Source organism: Neoarius graeffei, chromosome 16 (assembly GCF_027579695.1).
Source record: "Neoarius graeffei isolate fNeoGra1 chromosome 16, fNeoGra1.pri, whole genome shotgun sequence".
Lineage (NCBI taxonomy): Eukaryota > Metazoa > Chordata > Actinopteri > Siluriformes > Ariidae > Neoarius > Neoarius graeffei.
Genome location: NC_083584.1, coordinates 20613322 through 20636214, shown reverse-complemented (window position 1 = coordinate 20636214; position 22893 = coordinate 20613322). Strand labels below are relative to the sequence as shown.

General features: G+C 39.0%; 1 protein-coding gene across 3 annotated transcripts in view; it reads right to left on the bottom strand.

Annotated features, from left to right (window-relative positions):
* Nucleotides 1-19456: 19456 nt before the first annotated feature.
* The window catches only part of cdca7b (cell division cycle associated 7b), a 32015-nt gene continuing 28578 nt past the window's right edge, over nt 19457-22893 (bottom strand). For all 3 annotated transcript variants that reach the window (XM_060942612.1, XM_060942613.1, XM_060942614.1), the window contains one exon: nt 19457-20046. In XM_060942612.1, the coding sequence (XP_060798595.1) occupies nt 20025-20046 (22 nt within the window). In that variant the 3' untranslated portion in view covers nt 19457-20024. The remainder of the gene's footprint in view (nt 20047-22893) is intronic.

Sequence of the window (22893 nt, the reverse complement as noted above, 5' to 3'; positions counted from 1 at the left end):
TGCTGAAAGAAGGAAGGCCTTCCCTGAAAACTATTTTGTCTGGATGGCAGCATATTGCTCTGAAACATGTATATATCATTCAGCATTAATGATGCCTTCCCAGATGTACAAGCTACCCATGTCATGTGTACTAATGAACCCTCATACCATCACAGATGCTGGCTTTTGAACTGTTCTTTTTTGGAATTGGGGACAGGGGCATGTTTACCACTGTGCTGCATCACCTCTACTTTTAACAACACCTCTGTAAACATTTGGGAACTGGGAACATCTTTGATCCTCAATGAAAAATTTAATAATGTTGTCATGGACGCTGCAACATATCCACATTATTACTTTCAAAAGTCAGACCAGAGCAGTCTGGTGAGCAGTTAGGGGTTAGGTGCCTTGCTCAAGGGCACTTCAGCCATTCCTGCTGGTCCAGGAAATCAAACCGGCAACCTTTTGGTCTTAAAGCTGCTTCTCTAACCTTTAGGCCATGGCTTCCCCCTGTTTGATGAATCCTCAAAGAAAAAAAAAATCACAGGATGTGATGTCCGTCAGTTGAGAATCCATGAGAATGCCAACTCAAATGAAGATGAGAAAACTCATCTCATCTCATTATCTCTAGCCGCTTTATCCTGTTCTACAGGGTCGCAGGTAAGCTGGAGCCTATCCCAGCTGACTACAGGCGAAAGGCGGGGTACACCCTGGACAAGTCGCCAGGTCATCACAGGGCTGACACATAGACACAGACAACCATTCACACTCACATTCACACCTACGGTCAATTTAGAGTCACCAGTTAACCTAACCTGCATGTCTTTGGACTGTGGGGGAAACCGGAGCACCTGGAGGAAACCCACATGGACACGGGGAGAACACGCAAACTCCACACAGAAAGACCCTCGCCGGCCACGGGGCTCGAACCCAGACCTTCTTGCTGTGAGGCGACAGCGCTAACTACTACACCACCGTGCAGCCCCGATGAGAAAACTTTCAGGGAAAAAAATTAACGTTTCTTGATTTTTTTTTTTTTTAAAGAAAGAGATAATCTCAGTATTTCTACACCTGCTGGTTGAGTTTAAAATAGGATAAACGTTCTAAAGCCAATTTCCTCGTTATTTTCTGCATTACTTCATATTGTATTAAGTTTTATCGATTGAGTTCAACAACTGCCCTTAGACGTCCATTGTTGAGTAAACCTGTGTTCAGGTAAACATGCTGAAATTATCGTGTATGTTAATCACATACACTACAGATACACAACAGATTGAGGTTAGGTTTAAAAGGAAAAAAAACCTCAGGAGTTCTCCTTTAATCAGACTTTATCTTTGCTTGCATTGTAAGCAGATCTGAGCTCGTGCTAGTTGTGTGCTGACTCTGATAAAGCTGATTAAACTGCAGACTTTGACCTTGTGCTCCGCAGTACAAACCTCTGCTCACAATATTCAGTCATATTTTCTGTGTTCAAGCTTCATTTTGTTTTATCCTATAAACCTGAATCTGTTCCACCCTCTGAACCCATAACCTCGGCCTATCAGATGGGTGTTAAAGACCGTGGCAGGTTCTTATAGTGTCAGGATAAAGTGCCATCTTCTGGCTGCAAACAGCAGAGATTTAACATCACGACACGGACCTCAAGGCTTACTATCATTTGCTTACTATATATTGTGGACAAAATGCTTAGAACTGGGGTTCACAAACTTTTTGCTGTTTTTTGACCCATTTCAGTGGAAGAAAATAAACACCAGGAACTCCTGATGAAAATATTACATCAATTCCTGTGTTAAATATTGAGGATCTAAGCACGCTGTAACAGGCCGGTTTCGTCCCTTTACTCAGAACACCGTCAGACTCTAAACCTGTTGAGAGTGCACACGAAAACAAATGGATTGTTAAATATGTGCATTTGTAGTAGTGTGTGTGTGTGTGTTAGATGTTCATATAACAGTTTTTTATTTTATACAGTACGGTATATAGGGAGTAAAACATGACGAGGCATGCTATTATAGGAAAATAATCAACGATGTGATGGTGCAATGCAGCCTGGAAGCAAAGCAGAGCCGGCGTTAGTACACTGAAGCTTCCTTCCTTCCTTCTTTCTTTCTTTCTTTCTTTCTTTCTTTCTTTCTTTCTTTCTTTCACATCACATGCCCTTTCTTTCTTTCTTTCTTTCTTTCACATCACATGCTCTTTTTTCTTTCACATTGCATGCTCTTTCTTTTTCTTTCTTTCACATCACATGCTCTTTTTCTTTTTTCTTTCACATTGCATGCTCTTTTTCTTTTTTCTTTCACATTGCATGCTCTTTCTTTCTTTCTTTCTTTCACATCACATGCTCTTTTTCTTTTTTCTTTCACATTGCATGCTCTTTCTTTCTTTCTCTCACATCACATGCTCTTTTTCTTTCTCATCACATACTCTTTTCTTTCACATCGCATGCTCTTTCTTTCTTTTTTCTTTCACATCACATGCCCTTTCTTTTTCTTTCTTTCACATCACATGCTCTTTTTCTTATCCTGTTCTTTTTCTTTCATATCCTATGCCCTTTCTTTCTTTTTCTTTCATATCCTATGCTCTTTCTTTCTTTCTTTCTTTCATATCCTATGCTCTTTCTTTCTTTCTTTCTTTCTTTCTCTTTCATATCCTATGCCCTTTCTTTTTCTTTTTCTTATCCTATGCTCTTTCTTTCTTTCTTTTTCACATCACATGCTCTTTCTTTCTTTCCATATCCTATGCTCTTTTTCTTTTTGTTTCCATATCCTATGCCCTTTCTTTCTCTTCTTTCTTTTTCTTTCATCACATACTTTCTTTCACATCACATGCTCTTTCTTTCATATCCTATGCTCTTTCATCACATACTCTTTCTTTTTTCTTTCACATCACATGCTCTTTCTTTCATATCACATGCTCTTTCTTTCTCTCTTTCACATCCTATGCTTTCTTTCTTTTTCTCTCATCACATGCCCTTTCTTTTTCTTTCTTTCACATCACATGCTCTTTCTTTCATATCCTATGCCCTTTTTCTTTTTTCTTTCACATCATATGCTTTTTCTTTTTTCTTTCACATCGCATGTCCTTTCTTTCACATCACATGCTCTTTTTCTTTCATATCCTATGCTCGCTCTTTCTTTCTTTCATAACATACTCTTTTTTCTTTCACATCTTATGCTCGTTCTTTTCTTTTTCACATGCTCTTTCTTTCATTCATATCCTGTGCTCTTTCTTTCACATCACATGCTCTCTTTCATTCACATCACATGCTCTTTCTTTCATTCATATCCTATGCTCTTTCACATCACATGCCCGCTCTTTCATTCATATCCTATGCTCTTTCTTTCACATCACATGCCCGTTCTTTCTTGTAGTATGTATAATAATAAGCACATTAATATAAACCTGTGATTTGTCTTGCAGCCAAAACTATTGCAAAGCTGCTGGTGTAAAAAAAAATTAACCAAAACCTTTTGACCAATCAGAAGCAGGAATTCTGAGCACTGCAGGATTCTTTAAAAATCACTGTTTGTGTCCATAAGTGCATAGTTAGTACAGTTTTATGGATATCACTTCAAGTCAAAAATTCTTTCGAAAACACAGCAAGTATCCATTTATTTTAATATCCTGAGAGAGAGAGAGAGAGAGAGAAAAAAAACACAATGGTGCAACAGGACTCAGGTGTACTATGTTAGTCATTACTCTAACTCGGCCCCAAACGCCTTCCTCCATGTGTAGATTAAACCACACTAAACCAAGCCTGAGTGCTACACCGCCCAGTCTGACAAACTCTGCCTTTAAAGCACATAAACCAGTGTGGGAAATGATGTTCCTAAGAAGAAAAAAGTACACAGTACAGAAAGTGCAGTACAAAGTACACACAAAAAAAAGTAAAAAAAAAAATTACCAGCTCATAAACAAAACCTCAGTACCTTATAAACACAGCCATGGTATTTTAAAAATACATCATCAGTACCTGATAAACACAACCTTAATGATTTATGAACATAACCTCAGTACCTGATAAACAAACTCAGTACAAGTACATTAGAACCTTGTAAATACATCAGTACTTTATAAACACAACCTCAGTACCTTATAAAGTATAGACGTCATTTTTATAAACACAGCTGTTTTATTTTAACCTCAGTATCTGAAAAACACATCAGTACCTGATACAGTAAACACAACCTCAGTACTTTATAAGAGTAGATTAGATAAAACTTTATTGATCCCTTTGGGCGGGTTCCTTCATGGAAATTAAGATTCCAGCAGCATCATTACAAATAAACAAAGAAAATAGAGAAAACTTCTAGATAAATTAAAATAAATTATTTACATATACAAATATAAAAAGAATAAGATGGGGGGAGGGGGGGCGGCAGGAGAGATATTGCACATTATATTGCACATTGTCCGGTATTTCTTATTGTTAGTCTAGGCTACTGCTCCTTCCCGTCCTCTGTCCTCCTGTTACCCCTCCTCCCCCCCAGAGAGGAGTTGTATAGTCTGATGGTGTGAGGGACAAAGGAGTTTTTAAAATACCTCAGTACCTGATAAACACAACCTCAGTATTTTATAAACACAGCTTCAGTGTTTTATAAATACCTCAGTACATGATAAATACAGCCTCTATAAACACAGCTTCAGTACTTTATAAATACCTCAGTACTTTATAAACACAACCAGATTACTTTATAAATACCTCAGTACATGATAAATACAGCCTCAGTACTTTATAAATACCTCAGTACTTTATAAATACCTCAGTACTTTATAAACACAGCTTCAGTACTTTATAAATACCTCAGTACTTTATAAACACTGCTTCAGTACTTTATAAACACAACCTCAGTACTTTATAAATACTTCAGTACCTGATAAATACAGCCTCAGTACTTTATAAACACAGCTTCAGTGCTTTATAAATACCTCAGTACTTTATAAACACAACCAGATTACTTTATAAATACCTCAGTACATGATAAATACAGCCTCAGTACTTTATAAATACCTCAGTACTTTATAAACACAGCTTCAGTACTTTATAAATACCTCAGTACTTTATAAACACTGCTTCAGTACTTTATAAACACAACCTCAGTACTTTATAAATACTTCAGTACATGATAAATACAGCCTCAGTACTTTATAAATACCTCAGTACTTTATAAATACCTCAGTACTTTATAAACACAGCTTCAGTACTTTATAAATACCTCAGTACTTTATAAACACTGCTTCAGTACTTTATAAACACAACCTCAGTACTTTATAAATACTTCAGTACCTGATAAATACAGCCTCAGTACTTTATAAACACAGCTTCAGTGCTTTATAAATACCTCAGTACTTTATAAACACAACCAGATTACTTTATAAATACCTCAGTACATGATAAATACAGCCTCAGTACTTTATAAATACCTCAGTACTTTATAAATACCTCAGTACTTTATAAACACAGCTTCAGTACTTTATAAATACCTCAGTACTTTATAAACACTGCTTCAGTACTTTATAAACACAACCTCAGTACTTTATAAATACTTCAGTACCTGATAAATACAGCCTCAGTACTTTATAAACACAGCTTCAGTGCTTTATAAATACATCAGTACTTTATAAACAGAACTTCAGTACTTTATACATACCTCAGTACTTTATAAACACAGCTTCAGTACTTTATAATACCTCAGTACTTTATAAACACAGCTTCAGTACTTTATAAATACCTCAGTACAGGATAAATACAGCCTCAGTACTTTATAAATACCTCAGTACTTTATAAACACAACCTCAGTACTTTATAAATACTTAGTACCTGATAAATATAACCTCAGTACTTTATAAATGCCTCAGTACTTTATAAACACAGCTTCAGTACTTTATAAATACCTCAGTACATGATAAATACAGCCTCAGTACTTTATAAACACAGCTTCAGTGCTTTATAAATACCTCAGTACTTTATAAATACTTCAGTACCTGATAAATACAGCCTCAGTGCTTTATAAATACCTCAGTACTTTAAAAATACCTCAGTACTTTATAAACAACCTCAGTACTTTATAAATACCTCAGTACATGATAAATACAGCCTCAGTACTTTATAAATACCTCAGTACATGATAAATACAGCCTCTACTTTATAAACACTGCTTCAGTACTTTATAAAGTGCTGAGGTATTTATAAACACAACCTCAGTACTTTATAAATACTTCAGTACCTGATAAATACAGCCTCAGTACTTTATAAATACCTCAGTACATGATAAACACAGCCTCAGTACTTTATAAATACCTCAGTACTTTATAAACACAGCTTCAGTACTTTATAAATACTTCAGTACTTTATAAATACCTCAGTACATGACAAATACAGCCTCTCCTTTATAAACACAGCTTCAGTACTTTATAAAGTGCTGAGGTATTTATAAACACAACCTCAGTACTTTATAAATACTTCAGTACCTGATAAATACAGCCTCAGTGCTTTATAAATACCTCAGTACTTTATAAACACAACCTCAGTACTTTATAAATACTTCAGTACCTGATAAATACAGCCTCAGTACTTTATAAATACCTCAGTACATGATAAACACAGCCTCAGTACTTTATAAACACAGCTTCAGTGCTTTATAAATACCTCAGTACTTTATAAACACAACCTCAGTACTTTATAAATACCTCAGTACTTTATAAATACCTCAGTACATGATAAATACAGCCTCAGTACTTTATAAAGACAGCTTCAGTACTTTATAAATACCTCAGTACATGATAAATACAGCCTCTCCTTTATAAACACAGCTTCAGTACTTTATAAAGTGCTGAGGTATTTATAAACACAACCTCAGTACTTTATAAATACTTCAGTACCTGATAAATACAGCCTCAGTGCTTTATAAATACCTCAGTACTTTATAAATACCTCAGTACATGATAAATACAGCCTCAGCACTTTATAAACACAGCTTCAGTACTTTATAAATACCTCAGCACTTTATAAACACAGCTTCAGTACTTTATAAATACCTCAGTACATGATAAATACAGCCTCTCCTTTATAAACACAGCTTCAGTACTTTATAAAGTGCTGAGGTATTTATAAACACAACCTCAGTACTTTATAACTACTTCAGTACCTGATAAATACAGCCTCAGTGCTTTATAAATACCTCAGTACTTTATAAACACAACCTCAGTACTTTATAAAGTACTGAGGTATTTATAAAGTACTGAGGCTGTATTTATCAGGTACTGAAGTATTTATAAACACAGCCTCAGTACCTGATAAATACAGCCTCAGTACTTTATAAACGCAGCTTCAGTACTTTATAAATACCTCAGCACTTTATAAACAACCTCAGTACTTTATAAAATACTTCAGTACCTGATAAATACAGCCCCGATTCCAAAAATGTTGGGACAAAGTACAAATTGTACATAAAACCGGAATGCAATAATTTACAAATCTTAAAAACTGATATTGTATTCATGATAGATCATAAACAACATATCAAATGTCGAAAGTGAGACATTTTGAAATTTCATGCCAAATATTGGGTCATTTGAAATTTCATGACAGCAACACATCTCAAAAGAGTTGGGACAGGGGCAATAAGAGGCTGGAAAAGTTAAAGGTACAAAAAAGGAACAGCTGGAGGATCAAATTGCAACTCGTTAGGTCAACTGGCAATAGGTCATTAACATGACTGGGTATAAAAAGAGCATCTTGGAGTGGCAGCGGCTCTCAGAAGTAAAGATGGGAAGAGGATCACCAATCCCCCTAATTCTGCGCCGACAAATAGTGGAACAATATCAGAAAGGAGTTCAACAGTGTAAAATTGCAAAGAGTTTGAACATATCATCTACAGTGCATAATATCATCAAAAGATTCAGAGAATCTGGAAGAATCTCTGTGGGTAAGAGTCAAGGCCGGAAAACCATACTGGGAGCCCGTGATCTTCAGGCCCTTAGACAGCACTGCATCACATACAGGCATGCTTTTGTATTGGAAATCACAAAATGGGCTCAGGAATATTTCCAGAGAACATTATCTGTGAACACAATTCACCGTGCCATCCGCCGTTGCCAGCTAAAACTCTATAGTTCAAAGAAGAAGCTGTATCTAAACATGATCCAGAAGCGCAGACGTCTTCTCTGGGCCAAGGCTCATTTAAAATGGACTGTGGCAAAGTGGAAAACTGTTCTGTGGTCAAACGAATCAAAATTTGAAGTTCTTTATGGAAATCAGGGACGCCGTGTCATTCGGACTAAAGAGGAGAAGGACGACCCAAGTTGTTATCAGCGCTCAGTTCAGAAGGCTGCATCTCTGATGGTATGGGGTTGCATTAGTGCGTGTGGCATGGGCAGCTTACACATCTGGAAAGACACCATCAATGCTGAAAGGTATATCCAGGTTCTAGAGCAACATATGCTCCCATCCAGATGACGTCTCTTTCAGGGAAGCCCTTGCATTTTCCAACATGACAATGCCAAACCACATACTGCATCAATTACAGCATCACGGCTGCGTAGAAGAAGGGTCCGGGTACTGAACTGGCCAGCCTGCAGTCCAGATCTTTCACCCATCTTTCCATTTGACGCATCATAAAACGGAAGATACGACAAAAAAGACCTAAGACAGTTGAGCAACTAGAATCCTACATTAGACAAGAATGGGTTAACATTCCTATCCCTAAACTTGAGCAACTTGTCTCCTCAGTCCCCAGACGTTTACAGACTGTTGTAAAGAGAAAAGGGGATGTCTCACAGTGGTAAACATGGCCTTGTCCCAACTTTTTTGAGATGTGTTGTTGTCATGAAATTTAAAATCACCTAATTTTTCTTTTTAAATGATACGTTTTCTCAGTTTAAACATTTGATATGTCATCTATGTTCTATTCTGAATAAAATATGGAATTTTGACGCTTCCACATCATTGCATTCGGTTTTTATTTACAATTTGTACTTTGTCCCAATTTTTTTGGAATTGGGATTGTACCTCAATGCCTGATAAACACAACCTCAGTACTTCATAAACACCTCAATGCCTGATAAACACAACCTCAATACTTTATAAACACAGCCTCAGTACTTCATAAACAACCTCAGTACTTCATAAACACCTCAATGCCTGAGAAACACAACCTCAGTACTTTATAAACACAACCTCAGTACTTCATAAACACCTCAATGCCTGATAAACACAACCTCAATACTTTATAAACACAGCCTCAGTACTTCATAAACAACCTCAGTACTTCATAAACACCTCAATGCCTGAGAAACACAACCTCAGTACTTTATAAACACAACCTCAGTACTTTATAAACACAACCTCAGTACTTCATAAACACCTCAATGCCTGATAAACACAACCTCAATACTTTATAAACACAGCCTCAGTACTTCATAAACAACCTCAGTACTTCATAAACACCTCAATGCCTGAGAAACACAACCTCAGTACTTTATAAACACAACCTCAGTACTTTATAAACACAACCTCAGTACTTCATAAACACCTCAATGCCTGATAAACAACCTCAATACTTTATAAACACAGCCTCAGTACTTCATAAACAACCTCAGTACTTCATAAACACCTCAATGCCTGAGAAACACAATCTCAGTACTTTATAAACACAACCTCAGTACTTTATAAACAACCTCAGTACTTCATAAACACCTCAATGCCTGAGAAACACAACCTCAATACTTTAGAAACACAACCTCAGTACTTCATAAACACCTCAATGCCTGAGAAACACAACCTCAATACTTTATAAACACAACCTCAGTACTTTATAAACACAACCTCAGTACTTTATAAACACAGCCTCAGTACTTTATAAAACACAGCCTTAGTACTTCATAAACAACCTCAGTACTTCATAAACACCTCAATGCCTGATAAACACAACCTCAATACTTTATAAACACAGCCTCAGTACTTCATAAACAACCTCAGTACTTCATAAACACCTCAATGCCTGAGAAACACAACCTCAATACTTTAGAAACACAACCTCAGTACTTCATAAACACCTCAATGCCTGAGAAACACAACCTCAATACTTTATAAACACAACCTCAGTACTTCATAAACAACCTCAGTACTTCATAAACACCTCAATGCCTGAGAAACACAACCTCAGTACTTTATAAACACAGCCTCAGTACTTTATAAAACACAGCCTCAGTACTTCATAATACCTCAGTACTTTATAAACACAGCCTCAGTACTTCATAATACCTCATACTTTATAAACACAACCTCAGTACTTTATAAACACAGCCTCAGTACTTTATAATACCTCAGTACTTTATAAACACAGCCTCAGTACTTTATAATACCTCAGTACTTTATAAACACAGCCTCAGTGCTTTATAATACCGCAGTACTTTATAAACACAGCCTCAGTGCTTTATAATACCTCAGTACTTTATAAACACAACCTCAGTACTTTATAAACACAGCCTCAGTACTTTATAATACCTCAGTACTTTATAAACACAGCCTCAGTGCTTTATAATACCTCATTACTTTATAAACACTGCCTCAGTACTTTGTAATACCTCAGTACTTTATAAACACAGCCTCAGTGCTTTATAATACCTCAGTACTTTATAAACACAGCCTCAGTGCTTTATAAATACAGCCTCTGTACTTTATAAACACAACTTCAATACTTTATAAATACCTCAGTACTTGATACACACCACCTCAGAATGAATCAAAATTATTTTTGGAGCTTTAGATTTAGAAACACACAATGTTACAGAAGACAATTAAGCACTCAGTTAAACTTGTAATGACTGAATAATAACTATAAAACTAAACAGCAGCTGGTTGATCATCACCACAGTAATTATAGTTATGTGCATTTTCAGTTCACTGAAACCACATCACACTGGATTTTACTTTTCTACAAAAACAGAGCTTATTGTGAATAATATGATTTAAGCAAAGAACAACCGTATCTGTGCGGAAATGTGGTGGACAATAACAATAATAAATACCGACACACTTCTGGTCAGCATGTTATAGTTAAAGGAAAATGTTTGGTGTCCTGCAAAATGTGCTTTTTATTGTTTGCATTTTGTACAAACACAACGAGAATGGAAATAGTGCTATACAAAGCCGTGTTAATGTGTGCGTGCACGAGAGTGAGTCAGTTTTTCTTTCCCCTCAGTCTGACTGACAGTTTTAAAATGATAATGTTCCACCATGGGAAGGAATCCATTTGGATAAACAGCTCACAGAGATGTGTGTGGGGCACAGAACCAGTCTGTCTGACACCTCGCACTCATTTTCTGATATAATTTGCACTTAGTGCTTTACATGCACACACACACACTTAAGCCTCTAACATATTTTCATACATGCTCTGAGACTTAATCCTCTGGGTTCTGAACTCAGCTATTGGCTCCCTACAGTGAGAAACAAAATACAAACACAAAAGGAAAGGTGTGTGTGTGTGTAACTGCAAGTCACAGCAGCTGCTTTAAATATTTGGTTATTATGTGCTGGTACAGGAGGTTAAATTAATCCAGAAGAGGATTAAAGAAATGGCAGAACTTCCTGGTAGGATTTGTGGAGTTTCTCAATCCCACCCCCTTCATGTGGCAGGAGACGGTACTTTATTTCCCTTTACTTACACCCAGGTTGACTATCAGGAAGTGTCGAAACATTTAAAGCAAAAATCACGTCCACTATCTGCAGCCTGTGCAACAGTTTCTTTCTTAATTGCTCGAGCACATGACGTTTGCCCTTTTCTCAAATGTATCTACCGCATACCTGATATACCTTTTGATTACCAATCACTCCCTGTACCCATCCACTCCTGTAGGCCGTGTGGCAGCCCTCTACACCGGGGCACCTGGGAGGAGATTTTATTTGGGTGGAGGAATATTAAATAGGGAATTGTATATGAAATGGGTTTTAATTACATGGGTAGCAGGTGGGGGCGTGGTTTAGGGTGGAGTTACACTGGGACAGAGGTGTTCAGGGGATGATTTAGATGAGTAGCATGAGTCACACCCGAGCCTTGTGGTGCAGCGGTCTCTCTCCCCCCGTCTCGGTCTCTCCCTCTCTTGCGCTCTCTGTCTGTGTCAGTTTTTCCTCTCGGTGTCTCCCCCCCACCCCAGTGTGTGTGTGTCTCTCGCACCCCCTTCTCAGTATATATATATATATATATATCCCCCCTAGTGTCTCTCTCTGTATGTGTCAGTCTCTCTCTCCGTCAGTCTCTCCTCTCGGTGTGCATGTGTCTCTGTGTGCGTGTGTCAGTCTCTCCCTTTCAGTGCACACGTGTGTGTCTGTCTGTCAGTCTCCCCCAGTCAGTCAGTCCCTCTCAGACTCACTCTCTCTATCTCTCCCCCTCAGTCTCTTCCTCCCAGTTTCCCTCTCTGGGTCTCCGTCTCTCTGCCAGTCTCTCTCGGTCAGTGCGTCTCTCCCCCGCCAGTCAGTCAGTCCCACTCTCTCAAATCTCTCCCTCTTGGTGTTCCCCCCCCCATCAGTCTCTCCCTCTCGGTCCCTCTCTCAATCTCTCCGTCTGTGTCAGTCCCCCCCAGTCTCTCCATTGGTCTATCTCTCCGTTGGTCTCTCCCTCTCTCTGTCAGTCTCTCCCTTTTGGCCTCTCCCTCTCCCTTGGTCGGTCTCTGTCTGTCAGTCTCCCCCTATCAGTCTCTCAATCTCTGTCAGTCTCTCCTCGGCCTCTCCCTCTCAGTCTCTCTCTCTCTTAATCTCAGGTGTCCCCCCCCCATCAGTCTTTCTGTTGGTCTCTCCCTCTCAGCCTCTCCCTCCCTCGATCAGTCTCTCTCTCTCTCCTTTTGTCAGTCTCTCCCTCTCAATCTCCATCAGTCTCTCCTCAGCCTCTCTCCCCCCAGTCAGTCTTTCCCTCTCGGTCTCTCTCTCAAAAAGCAGCATTTGAATTGGAAAGCTGCAATATTATTTACTACATTTCTGTCAGGCTACCATTCCAAGAACATGAGCACTTGAACACTCTGGGTCTCCAAGCTATTGGGGGGGGGGGGGGGGGGGGGGTGTTTCCTTGGGGAATAAACAAAAAAAAAACAAAACACTTAACATGAACATTTACAGTATCCTACAGTAACCACCTGGTCAAGGCAAGATGGAGGGCAGGTGTAATAAAAAAATACCCCACTTATTTTTTTTTTTTTAAAGTCTAATACACAATTTATGAACTGTTCAACTGATCTGGCCAATTCTGGATTATTTTTTTCCTCCCTAGTGTTTTCCAGTGGCATATTTAATAATTTGAAAGATCCTTCCGGTTCAGGTTACATCAACATTAGGTTTAAATCCAAGAGATATTTGGAGCACAAAACCCATCTTCATTACTCTCTTGTTCCAGCCACAGAAAATTGCTTTCAAACACCAGTTTCACGAGACGCCACAAGGTTGCAGGTTTAAACTTTGCTTAAAGTGCTTTTGTTTAAAAAGGTACGAGCCTGGAGGTTCACCGTCAGCACATTATCCAGGACTGAAGCTCTAAAGGTCAGTACTGAGCGAGGTCAGGGGAAGGACAAGAGGAACAGCTGCTAAGAAATTTATGCAGTTACACAGTGAAGTGTTAAGAATATATCCATCCTATAAAAGATGATCGACTTGTTTAATAACAGGGACGCAAAAATGAAATCAGGTATTTATTTAGAAAACAACTATAAAAAAAAATGGTACAGGTTTTATAGATGAAGGAGAACATCATACACAGGGCTGTTCTACACTGGGACAGTGAATGGGGGGGTAAGAAAGGCAAGGAAACAATTTTCTGTGCAAAAGTCTTGGGCACATGCAAAGAAATGCTGTAGAGCAAAAGATGCCTTTAAATATAATGAAGTTAAATGTTTCTACAGTTAAAAAAAAAAAAAAAAAAACTATAAAGAGCAATAAACTGTTATAAATGAAAGAAAGTCAATATTTGCTGTGACGACCCTTTGTGGGCGGCACGGTGGTGTAGTGGTTAGCGCTGTCGCCTCACAGCAAGAAGGTCTGGGTTCGAGCCCCGTGGGCGGCGAGGGCCTTTCTGTGCGGAGTTTGCATGTCCTCCCCGTGGGTTTCCTCCAGGTGCTCCGGTTTCCCCCACAGTCCAAAGACATGCAGGTTAGGTTAACTGGTGACTCTAAATTGACCGTAGGTGTGAATGTGAGTGTGAATGGTTGTCTGTGTCTATGTGTCAGCCCTGTGATGACCTGGCGACTTGTCCAGGGTGTACCCCGCCTTTCGCCTGTAGTCAGCTGGGATAGGCTCCAGCTTGCCTGCGACCCTGTAGAACAGGATAAAGCGGCGAGAGATAATGAGATGAGAGGAGACGATCCTTTGCTTAAAAGTGTCCGGTACAGCGAGTGCAGTTTGATAAGGAAATAAGCTGTAGGTTTTACTGAGCATCTTACAGAACCAGCCACAGTTCTTCTGGACACTTTGCACCAAAACCCAGCAGCCTTCATTATGTTTTCTTTTTTCATCTGAAAAGTTGTCTCTTACGTAATACACTGCTTTCTTTGACTAATATTTGGAAATCTAAAAGGTTTTCGGGCGGCACGGTGGTGTAGCGGTTAGCGCTGTCACCTCACAGCAAGAAGGTCCGGATTTGAGCCCCGCGGCCGGCGAGGGCCTTTCTGTGTGGAGTTTGCATGTTCTCCCCGTGTCCGTGTGGGTTTCCTCCGGGTGCTCCGGTTTCCCCCACAGTCCAAAGACATGCAGGTTAGGTTAACTGGTGACTCTAAATTGAGCGTAGGTGTGAATGTGAGTGTGAATGGTTGTCTGTGTCTATGTGTCAGCCCTGTGATGATCTGGCGACTTGTCCAGGGTGTACCCCGCCTTTCGCCCGTAGTCAGCTGGGATAGGCTCCAGCTTGCCTGCGACCCTGTAGAACAGGATAAAGTGGCTACAGATAATGAGATGAGATAAATATATATCGTGAGCAATAATGGAGGTAACCGTAACTATCTATTAGATTCCTCCTGACTCTATCTTTGACCATTTAAGTAAAACGTACCTTTGTTTCTTTTTTGTTTTGATGTGCTCCTGGATGTTTCTAGCTCCTCTGTTTCCATAATTGATCATATCTGAGCACAGAATACACAGAACCTTTCCCGGCACGTCCACTTTTCAGATATGTTCCGTCAGGCACGTCATCACAGTTTGTGTCCCTATCTGCACGGTAACGCTACTATCGAGCCATGCCCATCGGAAACAGTTCTTTATCCCGTTCAAGTTATCAATTTCCCTGGCAGAGCCCCGGTGGGGGCCCAGGGGGCGGGAGCTAATGATTTTTAGCTATTTTTTTTACCCCAAAACCATTAAATTTTATCAGCAAAAATTTGCAATTTATTTGGAAATAAATTCCCCTTCTTGGTGGACTACCAGGTGAAAATGATTAATATGGTACAAGAGACTTGTTTTTAATCAATTCACATTTGATGATTTCAAAAAAGAAAAATCAATCAATGCACCTTTTAATAGAAACGAGCTCTACAGTATTATATTTCTGCATTTTAGCTATTCATGTCTTTGAATACTCTAATCCTTTAAAATGAAGTGCAAACCAGAAAAAAGTTCTATCATATAATTCTCTTAAGCTTTCTTCTGATGTTATCATGGTAGCAGGAGCTCTTGCATATTAAGCAGGCAACATTCAACATCACTCATCACTTCCCTTTCAACTGTTGTGTGAACTAATTAGGTTTTATCTGGACAGGATGTTGTGTAATGTAATACTTATACCATATGCTCAATCTGAAGATCAAGATGGTGATTTTGAATTAAAGAACAGGCATGTACAATGGGCATTACATATTGGACATTTTTTTTTAAATCAAAAACTAAGTTCATCTCGGCCTAAAAAATTTGGGCAGACGCTCCCACGCGGCACATGCCAGCAATTCTCCCCGCCCCCCTATGAAATGAGCAATAAGTAGGAGTTATACACGGTATCATACCTAAAATTTTATCAGAAATATAGATATGAGACTATGATTCTCCCCAACATGCCAAATTAGACAAGCTAACCTTATTTATAAAAGATACACACTTATATAAGACGTGTATTTGATATACAGTGGTGTTTGAAAGTTTGTGAACCCTTTAGAATTTTCTATATTTCTGCGTAAATGTGACCTAAAACAATATCAGATTTTCACACAAGTCCTAAAAGTAGATAAAGAGAACCCAGTTAAACAAATGAGACAAAAATATTATGCTTGGTCATTTATTTATTGAGGAAAATGATCCAATATTACACATCTGTGAGTGGCAAAAGTATGTGAACCTTTGCTTTCAGTATCTGGTGTGACCCCCTTGTGCAGCAATAACTGCAACTAAACATTTGTGGTAACTGTTGATCAGTCCTGCACACCGGCTTGGAGGAATTTTAGCCCATTCCTCCATACAGAACAGCTTCAACTCTGGGATGTTGGTGGGTTTCCTCACATGAACTGCTCGCTTCAGGTCCTTCCACAACATTTCCATTGGATTAAGGTCAGGACTTTGACTTGGCCATTCCAAAACATTAACTTTATTCTTCTTTAACCATTCTTTGATAGAACCACTTGTGTGCTTAGGGTCGTTGTCTTGCTGCATGACCCACCTTCTCTTGAGATTCAGTTCATGGACAGATGTCCTGACATTTTCCTTTAGAATTCGCTGGTATAATTCAGAATTCATTGTTCCATCAATGATGGCAAGCCATCCTGGCCCAGATGCAGCAAAACAGGCCCAAACCATGATACTACCACCACCATGTTTCACAGATGGGATAAGGTTCTTATGCTGGAATGCAGTGTTTTCCTTTCACCAAACATAACGTTTCTCATTTAAACCAAAGAGTTCTATTTTGGTCTCATCCGTCCACAAAACATTTTTCCAATAGCCTTCTGGCTTGTCCACGTGATCTTTAGCAAACTGCAGACGAGCAGCAATGTTCTTTTTGGAGAGCAGTGGCTTTCTCCTTGCAAGCCAGCCATGCACACCATTGTTGTTCAGCGTTATCCTGATGGTGGACTCATGAACATTAGCCAATGTGAGAGAGGCCTTCAGTTGCTTAGAAGTTACCCTGGGGTCCTTTGTGACCTTGCCGACTATTACACACCTTGCTCTTGGAGTGATCTTTGTTGGTCGACCACTCCTGGGGAGGGCAACACTGGTCTTGAATTTCCTCCATTTGTACACAATCTGTCTGACTGTGGATTGGTGGAGTCCAAACTCTTTAGAGATGGTTTTGTAACCTTTTCCAGCCTGATGAGCATCAACAACGCTTTTTCTGAGGTCCTCAGAAATCTCCTTTGTTCGTGCCATGATACACTTCCACAAACATGTGTTGTGAAGATCAGACTTCGATGGATCCCTGTTCTTTAAATAAAACAGGGTGCCCACTCACACCTGATTGTCATCCCATTGCTTGAAAACACCCGACTCTAATTTCAGCTTCAAATTAACTGCTAATCCTAGAGGTTCACATAGTTTTGCCACTCACAGATATGTAATATTGAATCATTTTCCTCAATAAATAAATGACCAAGTATAATATTTTTTGTCTTATTTGTTTAACTGGGTTCTCTATCTACTTTTAGGACTTGTGAAAATCTGATGTTTTAGGTCATATTTATGCAGAAATCTAGAAAATTCTAAAGGGTTCACAAACTTTCAAGCACCACTGTATATGTGTGATATGATGTATATTCATACATTGTTACTTCATGGAAATCTTCAATAAGTTTGGTCTTTTCATGACAGCCTGTTGTAGACCTAAATATAATGCACATGAAATGACACTCCTCACCTCAACATGTCCTTTACAAATCATTTAAGCCACCATGGGCGATGCTGAAATCACTGTTGCAAACAGTACATCGCGCGAAACTCATTGTTGACCCTTATTAGACAGGGAGATTATTCTGTGTAATCTGAGCTGAAATGGGTTTTGTATTTTGGGGTGCGCGCGCTTGCTCTCTGCCATCCCGGTCCGGCTGCACTGACTCAACTGAAAACTCCGGTCCTCAAGAAAAGGGATAAACGCCCACCCACACTGAAAGCTGAGTGGCTTATTTTGCTGAGTAACCCAATCAGGATGCTCTTTGTCTAGCATGCGCTACATGAACAGGCACACGCGCAGTCTCTCTCGCGCTCCGTCATATTCTAAGATGCGCGAGGTAGACAATGTTGCGCGTGCACACTTGCTCGCTTGCTCTAGATTGCGGGAGATATTCTCCAATTTGTGGGCATCAGGGAGCCGCTATCAATATGCAGGAGACTCCCGGAACTTCCGGGAGACTTGGGATGTCTGCGTTATAAAGGTGACCACGGATCATTAACCATACACACACCCTGACCCCCCGAAATTCTCAACGGATTTACGCGTTTCACAAAAATGACATTTTCAGCGGGAAAAACTCGGAAATCCGTGGAAAATTCTCATCCCTGTTGGTAAGAAAACACACTGGGCGAAATATTTTGACAAAATTCAAAAGTTTAATGGTGGCACCAGGAGCTCAAAGTTATGGAAAAAGCTGCTATTTTACGACAATTTCGATCACTTTTCATGAAACATTATGGCACCTTATAGAGTATACCAAATATCTTAGATACACATTTTTAGTCCATATTCTAAATATATCATCAAGCACAGTTTGAGTTTTAGCTGTTCATTGAATCATTGTTCAACTACTTTTAAACAATACAAATGTATTATGAATCACATTAATGCTTCTCAATGCCTTGCAAAGGTTCTTAACATGATCTCTGGGTCGCAAGAAATCAATAAATGGAGTCCAAGATTGTGATTCAAACCTTACGCGAAAACATAAAATAAGCGTTTTTTGGCAAAAAAAAAAAAAATGAACCTCATGGTGCCACCATTAGACTTTTGAATATGGTCAAAAAATTTTACAGGATGTCTTTATTGGTGAAAAGGAACACCCAAACAAAAATGCAGCAGATTTTATGAAAGTGAGGGCAACTGATGCACACTAACCAACATCTCTCTTTTTGCAGTATTAAAAACAAAATGGACCAATTTCTCAAACTAAAATTGAATCAGTGTTGTCCGTCATAGCTCATGTTTAAAAAAAAAATCTTCCCCATTCACTGAAAGACTGCACTTTAAATCCAGTGCCGGTGTTTAGTTTCAAATGCAAAGTGCTGCAATAAAAAGCCAAGATTACAAAACCTCTTTTAGAGAAGTGGATCCTCTCTTTTCTTTCAGCAACGACTGCAAGCAGAATTCAGCATCTAAATCCGTCCAACCTAAAATGCTTCAAAACTCTAATTTAAACATCCAGGGCAGAAAACCTGTTAATTTTTTTTTCAGTCAGTCAATCTTAAATTTCCTATAAATCTTAAACATCTAGATAAATCTAAAACAGGTAAAGATTTTGCAAAAAAAAAAAAAAAAAAAAGTGGTAGCAAGTGTTGCACAAACTCTCCAGAGGAACATTCTGTCCACTGACCAAGAGATTTATTTATTTCAATTATTTATTTTTGACAAAAGTGAAAAAGTATATTAAAAACACAAGATGTCTGACTGGCCTGATACTAACATGCATTTTCTGCACCTGCAAAATGTTGAACAAAAAAAATAAAAATAAAAGGCTTCTGTAAAAGCACAGTAAACCTGTAAAGACGTCTAAATGCAGTTGTTACAGATGTCATTATCGCCAACACAAAACGTGTGTTTTTCAGTCAAAGGTATTCATGCTTTATCTATAAGTGCTTAATCTGTATAATGCGTCATTTCAGATATGATAGAAACTTAGGAAGGGGGGAAAAAAAAAAAAACCAAAAAAGTGGTTTTGTTACCAATATAGTTGTTTGGGTTTGACTGTACATACCTAAAAATGGATAAAACAAACAATACGAGAACAGGTTTATGGTTTCTCTCTTCAGTGTAGCAAAACTAGCCAAAATTCCCGTCTGTAGTAGTTTCACATCCTCTACAGATGTGGAGGATATAGATAAGGCTGAAAAAGTACAGCTGCAGGTCTTGCAGTAGGTTCCTGCACACACTGGTATGATTTCAGTCAAGATCCTTCTGCAGACTGAGGAAAGAAACATAATAAAATGATCAACTCTAATAATCTGCTACAACCCCGATTCCAAAAAAGTTGGGACAAAGTACAAATTGTAAATAAAAACGGAATGCAATGATGTGGAAGTTTCAAAATTCCATATTTTATTCAGAATAGAACATAGATGGCATATCAAATGTTTAAACTGAGAAAATGTATCATTTAAAGAGAAAAATTAGGTGATTTTAAATTTCATGACAACAACACCTCAAAAAAGTTGGGACAAGGCCATGTTTACCACTGTGAGACATCCCCTTTTCTCTTTACAACAGTCTGTAAACGTCTGGGGACTGAGGAGACAAGTTGCTCAAGTTTAGGGATAGGAATGTTAACCCATTCTTGTCTAATGTAGGATTCTAGTTGCTCAACTGTCTTAGGTCTTTTTTGTCGTATCTTCCGTTTTATGATGCGCTAAATGTTTTCTATGGGTGAAAGATCTGGACTGCAGGCTGGCCAGTTCAGTACCCGGACCCTTCTTCTACGCAGCCATGATGCTGTAATTGATGCAGTATGTGGTTTGGCATTGTCATGTTGGAAAATGCAGGGTCTTCCCTCAAAGAGACGTCATCTGGATGGGAGTATATGTTGCTCTAGAACCTGGATATACCTTTCAGCATTGATGGTGTCTTTCCAGATGTGTAAGCTGCCCATGCCACACGCACTAATGCAACCCCATACCATCAGAGATGCAGGCTTCTGAACTGAGCGCTGATAACAACTCGGGTCGTCCTTCTCCTCTTTAGCCCGAATGACACGGCGTCCCTGATTTCCATAAAGAACTTCAAATTTTGATTCGTCTGACCACAGAACAGTTTTCCACTTTGCCACAGTCCATTTTAAATGAGCCTTGGCCCAGAGAAGACGTCTGCGCTTCTGGATCATGTTTAGATACGGCTTCTTCTTTGAACTATAGAGTTTTAGCTGGCAACGGCGGATGGCACGGTGAATTGTGTTCACAGATAATGTTCTCTGGGAATATTCCTGAGCCCATTTTGTGATTTCCAATACAGAAGCATGCCTGTATGTGATGCAGTGCCGTCTAAGGGCCCGAAGATCACGGGCACCCAGTATGGTTTTCCAGCCTTGACCCTTACACACAGATTCTTCCAGATTCTCTGAATCTTTTGATGATATTATGCACTGTAGATGATGATATGTTCAAACTCTTTGCAATTTTACACTGTCGAACTCCTTTCTGATATTGCTCCGCTATTTGTCGGTGCAGAATTAGGGGGATTGGTGATCCTCTTCCCATCTTTACTTCTGAGAGCCGCTGCCACTCCAAGATGCTCTTTTTATACCCAGTCATGTTAATGATCTATTGCCAATTGACCTAATGAGTTGCAATTTGGTCCTCCAGCTGTTCCTTTTTTGTACCTTTAACTTTTCCAGCCTCTTATTGCCCCTGTCCCAACTTTGAGATGTGTTGCTGTCATGAAATTTCAAATGAGCCAATATTTGGCATGAAATTTCAAAATGTCTCACTTTCGACATTTGATATGTTGTCTATGTTCTATTGTGAAGACAATATCAGTTTTTGAGATTTGTAAATTATTGCATTCCATTTTTATTTACAATTTGTACTTTGTCCCAACTTTTTTGGAATCAGGGTTGTACATCCAAGTCATCATGAAAAACAGATCGGCTGTCCAATAAGCCGCTCCATTTAGTTAATACAGAGGAAAGTGTTTTCAAAAAGGAGGAATGTCTGAATACAGTGGCTTCACCAGTCGAGCATTTCGTTATGCTGAACTGGTGTATTGACAAATACATTACAATGTCTACTGAACTGAAATTGAAGAACAAAAACATGACAATTAGTTATTAGTCTATCTACATTCACTGGATATGAGCAATCGCACGCTCTGATTGGCTACTGTACTACTAGGATATCAGCTCATACCATGAGTAGAGAAAAAACAATGGCAGACAGAGTGCATCAAGTCAGATATATCAAGTATTTAAAAGAAACATTAAAAAAAAAAAAAAAGTCCCCTCCCCCGACCCAAATCTCCTGTTACACAATCCAGCCCAGTCGGTGGTGGTAATGCACCTTTAAAGTGCATATCCTAGACCAATTTCGTTTTTGTTTTAAATATGAAAGTATGTCCCTTTACACACTCACCCAGAAGGGTAATTTTGCACAAGGCCATCTGTCTACAGCAGAAAAAATAAAATAAACACGTCTGGAAAATTCCCAAGGGAGTCTGGAGCCGGATTCGTGACGTTACCTGCGGAAGCGCCAGCAGGCTGAGAGAGCTTGCACGGTTTCAGTGCACAGCCTGTGTAGACCAAGCGCTCCCATTTCTCTCTCATTGTCCGGTCTTTTGGGAAACGATGAGTACTAATCCCATCAAGATTGGTGCTGCTACACCCTCCTACGATACATCTGTTAACCATTTTAATAATTACGCGATAACGTTGAAGAAATTTGCAGAAAACCACCAGGTCGTTTTCTCAAACAAATCAGCGCTGACGTAGGATTCAGAGGGAGGCGTCCCGCACGCGACGTCACGAAAATCAATGTTTGCCAGGAAATCCAAATGCCAAGTTTTTTCAGAGGCGGACCAAATGGCTTGATTTCAACTGAATTTTTCTGGTATTGCGCAAGGTAAAAAAATTGCACAAAATGTGACGGATATTTGACCAAAAAGTTTAATATAAAATAGGAGAATTACATTGATCTTGCTTCTGAATTTACCCAAGATGTACATTCTAAGCAGAAAATATTTTGTTGGATGTTTTGTATAAAGTTTTTATTGGGGGTGTCGTGGCTCAGGTGGATAAGGCGCCATACCATAAATCCGGGGACCTGGG